We start from the raw sequence: 14,096 nt of genomic DNA, 5'->3' as shown, positions 1-14,096 counted from the left end.
TGCCAAGGATTCAGCCTGGGACTTCTCTGAGTCATGGTCACTCTAGTACCCTTGTTTTCAGCAATGCTTTCACCCGTCAGTCAATTTGCCAAGATCACTTTCTCCATTACCTTCTCTGTTGATCTCTGGACTAATATAAAGCAAGTAAAGTTTATGTGTAAGATTCCCAAACTGTCTCTTCTCTTTTACTCTCCTCTTCCACTATTCTCTTTCTTCCTCTTTCCATTGCTTTTAAGTCGATCTGCTAGTGTCCTATCTTCAGTTGTGCACATTCTGCCATCCTGGTTCCTATACTTTGAAAATGTCTCCTCCCATATATTTACCAGGCTACTACTTCCTTCAGGATAGGCCTTCCTGAACCTATTCCTTGACTCTATTTCCACACCTCACCATCTCTTATCCTTAAATACTCTTGTCAATCCCCATCTTCTTCCTTCTGTATCCTTTAGCATCAGTAGACTCAGTCTAAACCATCAGGAAAAATATTATACAACTTATTATACAACACCTAACACACCTGTGACAGTAAATAAACATTATAAAAATAGATCTTTATGGTGTTTTGTGCTCTCATACTGCAACCATGGAACAAAGCAACCTTTTCTGCACCACTACCAGACAACCCCATATTTATCTCCTATGCACATGTCTGTGAAAGAAGGGACTTGATCTAATGTATGCATTGTGGATGGAGAGTCAGGCTCCCTCAGAGTCTCATATGCAGTTGAGACTCTCTATAACTTCACAGTACCCAATATTTGGCATTCATAATATTGACAGCTAAGGAAGGCTCTATTTTTTCTCTATTATTACTGCACAAGATGTGGCTCTCCTTTTATATTTACGTTTCAGCTTCCTTTGTGAACAAACTTTCCGAGATCCCTATTTCCTGCCTTCTTGTTTTATGTTGTTTCTTGGAGGATGAGTCCTTGATCCTTTAGCAGTACAATCTTGTACCTTTCTATATTCTGCAGTGTGTGTTGGATGCAAGTGTAACGTTACCAGTAAGAGTCATCTTGGTCACCTTGATCTATATTTTGCTTGCATGTTGAGGTCCAATGTGGGTTACACTAACTTTTGTTTTCTTTTGTCTGAGATGGAGCCTAGGTCTAATTCTATTTAATATACCCATATTATACCTATATCTCCATGGCAGGAAACAGTGCCCCACCAGAGCCAAGGCAGCCATGTCTAGAGTAACTTAATCATTCTCTAAGTTTTTGTTATCCATTAACCATCAAATTCATAATTGTCTTTGTGACTAAAAATATAGCTGTGGATGGTGATTAATATGAACTACTTTAGGGTAAAGTTCAGGGTACATTATTCAGTATAATTATTTTAATTAAATCCATTAGCATATCTTTATATAAGATAAGAGCTATCAATGATACAAAATAAGCTTTTCACTGAATAATGCATGAAGTAATTATTAATTTACATATTTCTCTAGATGATGCTTGTTAAACTGATTTTAGTTAGCAAAGAATGAAAAAAATTCACACAAACCATAAATATAGCTGATCTCCCTCCACTGATGGAGAAGCATTCTGGTTTTTTCAAAGCACAACTAAACACGCCTTGATCCGCCATGTTTGTGTTTCCTCTAAATAATTATTTTATGTTATAAAGAATGTATGTAGTCCAATTGCAAATATGTCTGTTAGATGTACAGTAAGTAATTGCTCAACCTACTCTATGACAACCTAAGCCAATGAATGTTTATTTTAAATTCAACGATAAGTAAAAAAGCTTACTACTGAACTGCATTTTAGGTTAACATTCAGAATGAAGATGTCCATTGCTCATAGTTGCTTAATCTTCTAAGAGTCACTTCAGGCACTAGTTTAAGTCCCAAAATCTTAAGAACTATTTTCTGTGTTAAGTCTTCTGCGAAGTGCTGTGATTATTTTCCAAAATATTGTTACATGCCTTCCAAGGAGTAAGATGTTTCAGGGTGTTCAGCACATCTCTAGGTTTCCTTGAAGTAATGGTCACTGGAAACTTATGGAGCTTCTGTGATATAAGGTTTATTTTTATATATTCCACGTTAGCGTAAGAAGGAAGATTTGCAGCATTAACACTGCAATAGATCCTGCTGCTCCACTCAATATGATAGGAGAACCACCAAGGCCTTAGCTTTGAGCAAGTCAGGTCTCAAGTTCTAAGACTGCTAGACCTAGATCATAGGTAGGCAAACTAATGCCTGGGGGCCGGATCTGGCGCCATCGCCTTCTAAATCTGCCCCGCGGACGGTCCAGGAATCAGCATGAATATACATGAGTAGAATGTGTGCTTTTATTTAAAATGCATCTCTGGATTATTTGTGGGGCATAGGAATTCGTTCATTTCTTTTTTCAAAATATAGTCCGGCTCCCCACAAGGTCTGAGGGACAGTGGATCAGCCCCCTGCTGAAAAAGTTTGCTGACCCCTGCTCTAGATTATGCCACCTCCAACCAAGGCAAGGGAAGGGAAGACATGCCCCAGCCCTGCTACCATATTCAGCTGTCTGGCGTCTATGCCAACATTTTGCATCACTGAAGGCCCATGCTATCTACTTAACAAAAGCAAATGAAGATAGAGATAGATACACCCTCCTCTTCTGCAGATTCAATAATTACAACTATTAAATCAAAGGGCTGGAAGGTAATCCCAGAAGGCATCCAGCCCAACCTCAATGTTATAACAACATGACATTTAGGTCACTAAATTTATGAAGTTTAAACATTTAAGAACATCTGAAAGTGATCTAAATGAAAGTATAGATTATTTTTTTTATTATAAATGATAAAAGAGGGTGCTTAAGAGACTGTGGCTGCATTTGGATGAATAATAAAGCAATTTATCATTACAACAGGGATAGGGAACCTTTGGCTCTCCATGTGTTATTGGGCTTCCAAGTCCCATCAGGCACAGTCAGCAAAATGGCAAGCTGCAGTTAGTCAAAAACAGAAGTGAAAGCTTCCAGTCTCCTTGTGATTGAACCAGAGGAGGGAGGAGCACAAAGCTCATTTAGGCTTATTTCTGTAGTGAATAGCCACAGCTTATCATTACATCTGGATGAGGTATATGCATTCATTCAGGGTGGCTTGCTTGTCAATATTTTCAAAAATATATTCATTCCTGATGACTGACCAGGCCAAGGGGAGATCAAATCTAATGCTACCTCATAATGCAAATAGGTTTTGTTTTTAGCATAAGTAACACCGGCTGAGAGTTTCACGTCAAACTGTGGTTGTTTCCAGGTTAGATTGAATGTATGCTCCATTGGTGGCATGAAAGTAAAGCTTTTTAAATGGGTAAAAAATTGCTGTGTCAAAGCTAAACTAACTGCTTAGAGAACATCCCACGTATTTCCTTATTTATATATTCACTTTACTTATGTATATTGGGTATTATTAGGCTCTACAATAGATCATTTGGGGGGAGTGGGGGCTACACTATATCAAGGAATTATAAAAAGCCATTAGAAGCAAACATTTTCATTTAAGGAATGGAATAGGTTCCAGGACAACAGCAATTTCCCAAGAGGGTTTCCAGACCTTGAAAATCTGTACTTTAGCATCAGGGGGTGAAACATCAGCAAAATATTACCTGACTCCTCAGCAAACAATTTTAAAATCAGAAGAGTTTCTAATATTGTATGGGGGGGGGGGTCATGGTTCAGAGGAAAAGAAAAAAACCCCTCTGTACATCCCACAAGCCTTTGGGCATATTTAAAGTAGGTATTTGGGTTACAGCCACAGAATTCTGCATGGAAAGGTACAATATAAAACAAACTGATATGGATTTTATTTTAACTGATGGCCTAGGTTTAAGTCTTTTATTTTTTATACAATATATATAACCTATTTCTTTAGATATATCTGGTCATTAAAATAAAAGAATAGTACTGCTGGGCTGTGTTGTAGTTTCCTATTTAATCATTGTTTCAGTGCATCTGAAATAAAGGGAAATCTGGCAAAATAAGCTCTGACCAGAGTACAGACAGTATTTCTCATCTTGTTAAAACTGTAATATAGTTAGAAAAGGAAAAGGAAAGAGAGTGACTCTAAACTGGTTTAATCAGAAAGCCAGCTAATATTATGAAAGGTCAATACTAATTCTTATGAAAGCTAAGCAGAAAATGCAACCTCTTACTTGGTTTGCACGCTGTAGCTGAAATGAAACCCCGCATGATTAGTGGCATCATTACTATCTTGGCTATTCCCAGATGCTGATATACATGAGCACAGGGATATTAATTTCAGATGACAATCATCAGATACCAATGCAACATCAGGAACAATTACCGACAATTAAGCAGTTTGTTAACTTCTTAAATTAACGTTTTTAATTAGAATTACTAACATATTTGCACAGCACAGAGCCAAAGTTTGTGCCCCTGTTCCCATGATAACAAAAATGACAGAGTTTAATCAGGCAAATAAATGAAAGTTTGGTCCTCCATCATTCCTAGGTATCATGCTTAGACCCTATGAAATTCCTGTCCTGCTTTATAGGAAACGTAACAGGGAGGGTCTGTCAATGCATGGAAATTTTTAGAATCCAAAAAATATTATGATTTTTAAAAATGGATTGTGGAATTTGTGAGCTTGGACCTCTCACGCCAAAAGTCTGGTGAAATCACACCAATGTCATGTTTGGCCAACCATCTTGATTCAAAATCATGCCTGGCATCCAAACATCAGTGAAGAGCTTAACCTCAACTTCAGGTACCCCCGTGCCAAGTTTGGCAACAACATCTTGCAAGGCAGAGGAAGCTATGTCAGAATTCAGGCAGAGTCACATCAAAGTGACGTTTTGGTCCACCATCTTGATTCAAAATGTGTCTGGCATCCACATGGTGATGAAGTCTGCCACACCCACCTCTGGAACCTTCATGCTGAGTTTGGTGATGAAAACTCAATAGGCAGCCAAAGCTATGCTATAAAATGGGAGAAGTCACTCCAAAGTAATTTTCTGATCTGCCATCTTGATTAAAAATGGTGGTCGGTGTCCAAACATCAACCAACACCGCCCCCGCCCCCCCACCTTGGGAACTTTTGTACTAAATTTGGCAACAATATCTTTAGAATTATTCAAACACATGGAAAACGAACAAATGGGTGAACGCATAAACCAATTTTCAAAATATATAGTAAATTAAAAGGTTTTGTTTGCCTTATTATATGCTACTCCCTAAAAAAATGAGGGATTTCAAGACTCAAGGGGGCAAAGCTTATAAATGTAGTATACATAAAAAGCAACAAATTAGAGAAGTTTCAAGGAGGAACTGGGGTAAGGATGCATGTTCTGAGAAATTTGTAGCTAAGCACTCGTATCTCCTCTGTAGACATGTCAAAAATACACTTTTTCTTTTTTAGCTGATGGCAACTTTATTTCAGTTTTGTCTTGGCAGAGATAAATTTTTATCATCATCATCATTAAAATACTTCTACAGAAGTGTAGCCAGCCAGCCAGCCAACCAATCAATTTCCAGTCCTTGTTTTTCAACTCCAAGTAACTAACTGCTCTAACATGGACTCCTAACCCTGAGTTAGCTCTCAGGGATGCATTAACATTTACTGCTTAAATATAAACTAATTTTTTTCCTGTTGCTAGAGTGAATGGGATTATGAAGGTAGACTTCCATCAGGTGAATAGATGTCAGGAAGTCTCCCAGGCAGAGAGCTACTCTGGTAGATAACAGGGCTTCCATTCTGATGCTGTGCTAAATGATGAACTGGTTGAGGTATTTTAGGTCCATTAAGGAACCTCCCAGTTTGGCAATTGTCAAGAATCTTTAATAATATCTAGAGAAGCATTCTGCAAGAATGGCCAACAAATGACATACAGTATCTCCTGATAATCCTCATTTATTTTTTTGCTGGGGAGGGGGGTAATCTACCAAGACCACAGAAGGAAGGATGATTGGGCAGGGAAGCTAACTCTAGATGTAAACCCTCCCTGAGGGTGTCCAGTACTCAGCTGTCCGATGTTAAGAGTGGCACCTCTCTGAATACCAGATAAGGCAGCCTCTCACAAGCAATAGCCTGTTCCCGTCTGCTCATGATTATCCTGTGGATGACTGCTATTGACTGCTTGCTCATATGGAGACAAGCCAGATGTTGGAAAACCGTTGATGGGCTGCACATTGATTCTATGTATAACAGAGTATGGTCAACAGCATTGGCTGAGAAACTAACATGCCAGGTGAGAGCAGCAAAGGGCAAACACATATTCCTTTGATAACATATGGCAAATGTTTATTGAATACATAAATTGTTAAGACTGTGGCAGAAATCCTCCCAGTACTCATGGGAAAATGTGGTGTGATCTCTTAAGAGTAATCAAATGAAACTTTCACAAATGGCATGATAAAAGTTTGTAATTTTATTAGGACAAGTTACTTGTTGTTTACTGTTGTAACAATTGTTTTCTCAAAATTTATCTTCTGTACCATGAAAATAAAGAAAACCAGTGTTAAAAATAAAGAATGAAATGGTGCAAGGCTATCTAGTCATTTAAATAGTTCTCAAATCCTATTTTCCTTTCTGTTAAGTGAAGACAACATGCTCACCATGGAACATTTTCTGTATCTTTCAAGGCATCCTATATATTGTGGCAGAAGCTCAACCACCGTAAAGTTAATTATTCTTTAATGAAAATGACACAGTTCGCAAGCAGAGTTATTATAGGAAACAAATTTCTCATTTATTTAAATGACTAACTACTCTGTAACAGAATAGGGAAAGGTATTTTCTAGGCTGATCTAAATTAATAGAACTATAATTTCACAAATCGCCAATTGCTCAAAGATCACCACAGTGTGGGGACCTAGATAAGTGAAGAGAGACTGCAACATAGAAGAAGGTGTGTGTGTGAGAGAGAGAGGGGGGGGAGGGATGGTTATTTTTTATTGTGGAAAGATTTAATTATTTGTGCAACTTGTTTAGAGCGTCTTTTGTGGCTAAGGAGTAGGGTATGATTAAAAAAAAAATACAATGAAATTATGAACTATTAATAAGCAAATGTGAATAAGGGTTGGTGTTGGGATTTTTTTGCTAAGGTGCTAAAGGGGTGGGGGTGGGGGTGGCCACAACAGATGCATCCACCTCTGTGCAAAACACACTGCACAGCAAAACCAAACCTGTACCACTGCAATATCAGAAAGTCTATTGCTGTACTCCATATTCCACTATTAATGTTCTACTGATGTATCTTTTTCTAGCTTCAAGAAAGGAACTTAAACAAGGCTTCAAAAGGACATTCCACAATGCAAAATTCTACTTTAGCACACAGATTCTCAACATAATTTTGCAGAACAAGGAATTGAAGCCTCTCATAATATGCATACTTCTAAAGATTTTTCTATGGCTTTGGTAAAGACACACTGGCTGCATTTACACATTACTAAAACACAGTTGAGCATGGTGTGCATGAACTAGAATAAACCTAGGCAGGAGCAAGAAACTGATTGGAAGCCAATTACATTCCTGAGGAGTTTTCCTCCTGTCTCATCATCAGGATGAAACCTAAGCCTAACCCAATAGCCCAGCGACGCCCTCCTGAAATCAGCTGCCTATATACATTATGCTAAATCTTTAGTCTTTTATTAATTAAATCCATGGGAAGTCCTGCTTCTGATCAGGACAGTCCAGGGAGGGAGATTAATCCTTTCCGATCTCCAACTGCAGTCCTGACAACCCCCTATTTACATGGCTGTGAGGTTTGAGGGATGATGAGGTCCCACGGACATGACATGAATATACATTCAATACCTTAAGCCTCTGAAAAAGATATTAATGCTAATTATTATTTGTATACAGTGGTACCTCGGGTTAAGAACTTAATTCGTTCCAGAGGTCTGTTCTTAACCTGAAACTGTTCTTAACCTGAAGCACCACTTTAGCTAATGGGGCCTCCCGCTGCTGCCGCACCGCCGCCACGCGATTTCTGTTCTCATCCTGAAGCAAAGTTCTTAACCCGAGGTACTATTTCTGGTTTAACAGAGTCTGTAACCTGAAGCGTCTGTAACCTGAAGTGTATGTAACCCGACGTACCACTGTATTAAAATCAAAATAATGAATCTCAAACGCACTTAGTACACAATATTAAAAACCTTGTTATTCTTCATTTCCAAATCATACCTTTACTATAACAGTCTGCTCAGAGGCACTGCTCATCATTTCATTGATAGACTTAAACAGCTGAAGTAAAGATTCCCTAAAATCAGCTTCGCCTTTGTTTTCATAAAGTCTGAAAAACAATATCATCATCATCATCATCATCATCATCATCTAAAAGGCCAACATGGTGCCTCCAAATTTTGTTGGAGTGCAACTCTAATATTGGGTTTAATGGAAGTTGAGGTCCAATAGCAACTAGAGAGCACCACATTTGCTACCGCTAATATTTAGAAACAGTACAAAGCACAATAAATGCAAACTTACCTTATCCTAAAATAACACTGACTAAGCATTTTCCTTATACCTAAGAGATAATCTTAACTCTATGTCAGAGTCAATGTTACCTAAGCATCAGTATGATCAAAGAGGATAGGGAGTTGAAGAATGATCTGTTACTGCATCATTAAAATTTGGAGACTTTGCCTACTTATTGAGACAAACTGCATATTATCTTACCAGAACCATCAAATGAATTAATTATCAGTCAGCAGGAGAGAAAAAATCTGAACACAGCGTAATAATGGTCAACATGCATTTAATCAGAAACATGGCAATATTTTCAGTATATCCAAAATAATAATATACCTCACCTTATCTAATATTAATAAGAGAAGAATTTAATAATTTGAAAGCTATAATAATAAGAGAAGCTACTATACGTACTGGTTGAACAAAATTCTTGACCGTACAATAAATTTGAAGATGTATTCCAAAGATTTCATAGCTTTGAATAGTTGATCAGTGACAGCAGCATTATCCACATAGGTTCTTAAAACTTTTGTCAGTTTTCTATATGAGGAGATAAAAAGAAGTAGGTTCTGAAAAATGAAAATTATTTACTGGCATGCAACAGTCACAATCAAGTATACCACAGCGATGGTTCAAATAACTCTTCTGCACCATGACAGCAAAGATTACACTGGATACATAATTTGTATGGTTCAGTCCACAGAGAAAAATGTGATCTGATGATGGTTGGGGAACTCATGAAAAAATTATGCAATTTCATAAGGATCTCTCGCACTCCTGAGACACCCAACTTTCCCCCCTCCTAGTTTCTCCATTTTCTTCTTCTCACTTTGTCAGGCCTCTCACCTCCCCCCCCCCCCTTCCCTTTGAAAGATGGCTTTCCATTCAACTGCTGTGGTGCTACTCCCAAGCCTTGAAAAGCACCTATGAGGAAATAGATCTTCCAACTTCCTCCATCTCTATTGACTTTAAGGGGGAGGAAGGTAACCACATTCACCACCTAATGAAGAAGGGAGCAATGAAGGAGGGAAGGCTCAAGAGCCTTTGTGAAAACCAGGTGAAGTCCCAAAGGTCACAACTGCACACATGAGCACTGCACTGGTGACCCCCTTAGTGTGACCTGAGAATGCAGCCATGAAGATTGCTGGGCTTGACTTCTTTAGTGGGGCCTGCATTTGAAACAGTCCCTTTTCACTGCATTTATTTTTTATTGTGGATTTTGTGGGGTTTTTTATCTTGTATTTTTACGTTGTGAACCCACCCTTAAGATCTATGGGTTGAAGGGCAGTATAAAAATTTAATAAATAAATATTCATTTTGCAGCCCTTTGCCCAATAAATAAAGGTGTTGCAGGTATCCTAAGTCAATTAATTTACAATGGCATTACCGAAAATTAAGATTTGATTGGTAACACTATTCTGTTAGCAGATTCCACTGTATGTATCGTCCATAAGGATGCAATTAATACTGACAAAATCTTCCAAATGCAAACTAGCAATTATTCCTAATGGATTTATATGTTTAGTTATAAAATTTTAAAAAATAAATAGCTCTTTCCCAATAATAGCTATGAGTAAAATCCAATGCTACACAAGGCAAATAAAAGATCTCCTTTACTTCCTGCATCCTCCTGAACCCCTTCCCCCATCTGCTCCAAAGCACCACTCCCACAACCCACAGATTTTGGGGGTGCATCCAGGACTGCAAGGAAAAAATAATAAGTCCTTTACACAAGTGGACATCTATTGTGCAAAAGGGATGCCACAACTGGATATCCCTCAGTGATAAAAATTAAGCAGGTATTGCAATCAGTCATATGTGTGCTATTTATCTATCTATGTATCTATCTATCTATCTATCATCTATCTATCTATCTATCTATCATCTATCTATCTATCATCCATCTATCTATCATCTATCTATCATCTATCTATCTATCTATCTATCTATCTATCTATCTATCTATCTATCATTCAATGAACAGGCTTGTTTTATTTGTGGGCATTTCCCTCACAACTAATCATTCAACGCAGTAATATTAGATTAAAGCTACATAAACACACATAAGTCTCAACATTATTGGCACCATTCAGGACAAGCATTAACTGATGTAATTTAAGTGAAAAATGAACACTACAGAATGTTACACAAGTTGTGTGTGCATTAAACGAATAGCCCTTTCCTGTCACAAGAGCTTGTGACAGTTAACATTCTTAAAAATTGGTTATTTTAATTTATTGTATCTATTACTTTTAACTGTTCAATAACTCCAGACTATAAACTGCTGACCCCAAATATAGAATCAGAAATGCTACAGCTCAGGTTTTGGTGGACATTCAGGGAAAGAAAAGTGTGTGAGAAAAGTGTTGTGATACCAGTTTTTAATATTGCCACAATTATAATCTCATTTTACTCCAACTAATTCCCATTTATAAATATGAACTGCATTTTAACGCCTCTGAAAGGGGGGAAATGGGTAACTCCAACCATTACCGAGATTGACCTGACATACATAACTCAATCTTTACACTCCGAAAGTAACCATAGGAGTAAGATGGCACATCTCCTCCAATAGCCCTGGGATATCATTTGGGCTGGGATACACCATACATTTTAAGCCCATCCCCAAAAAACGAATCCTGGAAACTGTAGTTTCTCACCACAGAGCTATAATTCCTAGCACCCTTAACAAGCTACAGGTCCAATGATTCTTTAGAAGGGAGGGTAACATGCTTTAAATGTATGGCAAGTATCCAGCCTTGAACTTCAAGAGCTGATAAGCCTAAACACTCCACCAAGCTAACATAACCAGACATCACAATTGTAGCTTTTAAACATTCTGAAGCTTACAACACATATTACTTGGTCAAAAAAGAAGAAGAATTAAAAGCTTACGTGTAGGCCAAAGTAGCGCTGAAATGTTTCTTAATGTAGGTTTCTAAAACAGGGTTAAAATGCTGGAACTTCCGGTCAGCAATTAGTCCAATGATAAATACCTGTTCAGTTTGAAAAGACACTCCATTATCATGCAAACATAGTATTCTGAATGTTTACATTTTTAATGGAAACAGATAGTTAGAAGGGACCTCCAAAGTGCCAGGTATACTTGTGAGGGGGATTTAATCTTCATACATTCGATTTCAAAGGAGGAGGGCAGAGTGCAATTTTGAGCAGGCACTTAAAATTGTCACTTGAGCCAAACAGAGGGCTTCAGAAGGTGAACTAAGATGCTGAAGAGGTAGCTTTAAAAAGAGGCCTCGCCCTCTTCACCGCTGATGAACCGAAACTGGATATTTTGAATTTTCTACGGAATTGTTTAGGTTTGCTTGCTTTATCATCGTTAGATATTCACTTTTAATTTTTTACCTCTTTAAATGAAGGCATTCTGGCTCAGAAAGTCTAACTTTGGACACAGTGACATAAACTTTTCCACTATCAGGGATCTGGAAATTGTACATATTATTTCCCAGGTGCCCAGCGGGCAGTTTTTTATATTCAGAATACTATACAAAGGCGGTTTAAGTTCCCTACATGACATTGGGCAAATCCCCAGGACCGGACGGACTAACTTCCAGATACTATAAGACTTTGAAGGAGGGGTTACTACAGCCTTTGTTGGAAGTATGCAATGAGATTTTGGAGGGAAAAAAGGCACCCGACACGTGGAAAGAAGCATATATCACCCTTATACCGAAGATAGAGACGGAAAAGACCCAACTTAAAAACTACCGCCCTATCTCCTTATTAAATGTGGATTACAAAATTTTTGCTGACATTTTAGCAAAAAGGTTGAAAACAGTGTTGATGGAGGAGATCCATAGAGATCAGGCAGGCTTTCTACCGAAAAGACATTTATCAGACAATGTAAGGAATATAATAGACATTTTGGAAATGCTAGAAGTGAACATTAACACTAAAGCAGTCTTGATATTTGTGGATGCCGAGAAAGCCTTCGACAATATTTCTTGGAATTTTATGATGAAGAACCTTCGGGGAATGGGGGTAGGCAAAGGGTTTGAAAATGGTATAGGTGCGATATATTCAGAACAAAAAGCAAAACTTATTGTAAATAACGTGGTTACAGATGAACTAAAGATAGAAAAAGGGACACGTCAGGGGTGCCCAATCTCTCCATTGCTTTTTATATCGGTCCTGGAGGTGCTGTTAAATATGATTAGGAAGGACCAGTTGGTTAAAGGTGTACAGGTCGGAGCGAAACACTATAAACTGAAAGCATTTGCAGATGACCTGGTACTTACTTTGCAAGAGCCTGAATCTAGTACAAAGAAAGTTTTAGAATTAATTCAAGATTTTGGTCAGGTCGCAGGATTTAAGCTGAACAAATTAAAAACGAAAGTATTGGGGGAAAACCTAACATCAGTGGAAAAAGAAAGGTTTCAGAATGAGACGGGGTTAACGGTGGTTAAGAAAGTGAAATACCTGGGTGTTAATATGACTTCAAAAAATTTGAATTTATTTAAAGATAATTATGAGAAATGTTGGAGTGAAGTCAAAAGAGATCTAGAAATTTGGTCAAACATGAAGCTTTCCTTGTTGGGCCGAATAGCAGTTATTAAGATGAATGTGTTGCCTAGAATGTTGTTTTTGTTTCAAACTTTGCAAATATTGGACAAGATGGACTGTTTCAAGAAGTGGCAGAAAGACATATCTAAATTTATCTGGCAGGGCAAAAAGCCCAGAATAAAATTTAAGATTTTAACTGATGCAAAAGATAGAGGGGGGTTTGCCCTGCCGGACTTAAAACTTTACTATGAATCAGCAGCTTTCTGCTGGTTGAAAGAATGGCTGCTTCTTGAGAACACTGACATTTTGGATTTGGAAGGGTATAACAATATGTTTGGGTGGCATGCATATCTTTGGTACGACAAGGTTAAAGCGCATAAAGGGTTCAAAAACCATATTGTCAGGAAAGCATTATATAATGTCTGGATTAGATATAAAGATCTGTTGGAAAGTAAAACTCCAAGGTGGCTGTCACCAATGGAGTCCAAGGCCATTAAAAAATCTAATATGGAGGCTAAATGGCCAAGATATGGAGAAATTCTGGAACAAGAAGGGGACAGATGGAAACTGCAAAGCTTTGAAAAATTAGAAGGGAAAGTGAGAGATTGGCTTCATTATCATCAAATAATGGAAGTGTTTAAAACAGATAGAAAAATTGGCTTCCAGGTGGGGAAATCAAAGCTAGAAACTGAATTGTTAGAACCCAGTACTAAGAATTTGTCAAGAATGTATAGTTTGCTGTTGGAATGGAACACACAAGATGAAATGGTTAAGTCTGCAATGATTAAGTGGGCACAGGACATTGGTCATAATATTTTGTTTGCTGACTGGGAAAGGTTGTGGACCACAGGTATGAAATTTACGGCGTGTAATGCCTTAAGAGAGAATATTATGAAAATGATATACAGATGGTACATGACCCCAGTCAAGCTCGCAAAAATTTACCATTTGCCCGACAACAAATGTTGGAAATGTAAAGAAATTGAAGGAACATTCTTTCACCTTTGGTGGACGTGCCCAAAGATCAAGGCCTTCTGGGAAATGATCTATAATGAAATGAAGAAAGTACTTAGGTACACCTTCTCTAAGAAACCAGAGGCCTTCCTCCTGGGCATTGTCGGCCAATTGGTGTTAAAGAAAGACAGAACATT

The 14,096-nt window shown here is 37.9% G+C and overlaps 1 protein-coding gene across 5 annotated transcripts in view; it reads right to left on the bottom strand.

Moving 5' to 3' along the window:
- Positions 1-14,096, bottom strand: part of DOCK1 (dedicator of cytokinesis 1) — a 359,595-nt gene that overhangs the window by 258,009 nt on the left and 87,490 nt on the right. For all 5 annotated transcript variants that reach the window (XM_077930360.1, XM_028729952.2, XM_077930363.1 and 2 more), the window contains 3 exons: positions 11,317-11,417; positions 8,836-8,961; positions 8,134-8,242 (listed from right to left, as the gene is read on the bottom strand). In XM_077930360.1, the coding sequence (XP_077786486.1) occupies positions 8,134-8,242; positions 8,836-8,961; positions 11,317-11,417 (336 nt within the window). The remainder of the gene's footprint in view (positions 1-8,133; positions 8,243-8,835; positions 8,962-11,316; positions 11,418-14,096) is intronic.

Source organism: Podarcis muralis, chromosome 6 (genome assembly GCF_964188315.1).
Source record: "Podarcis muralis chromosome 6, rPodMur119.hap1.1, whole genome shotgun sequence".
Classification (NCBI taxonomy): Eukaryota; Metazoa; Chordata; class Lepidosauria; order Squamata; family Lacertidae; genus Podarcis; species Podarcis muralis.
Note: the sequence above shows the minus strand (reverse complement) of the source record. Positions and strands in the feature narration are given on the sequence as shown.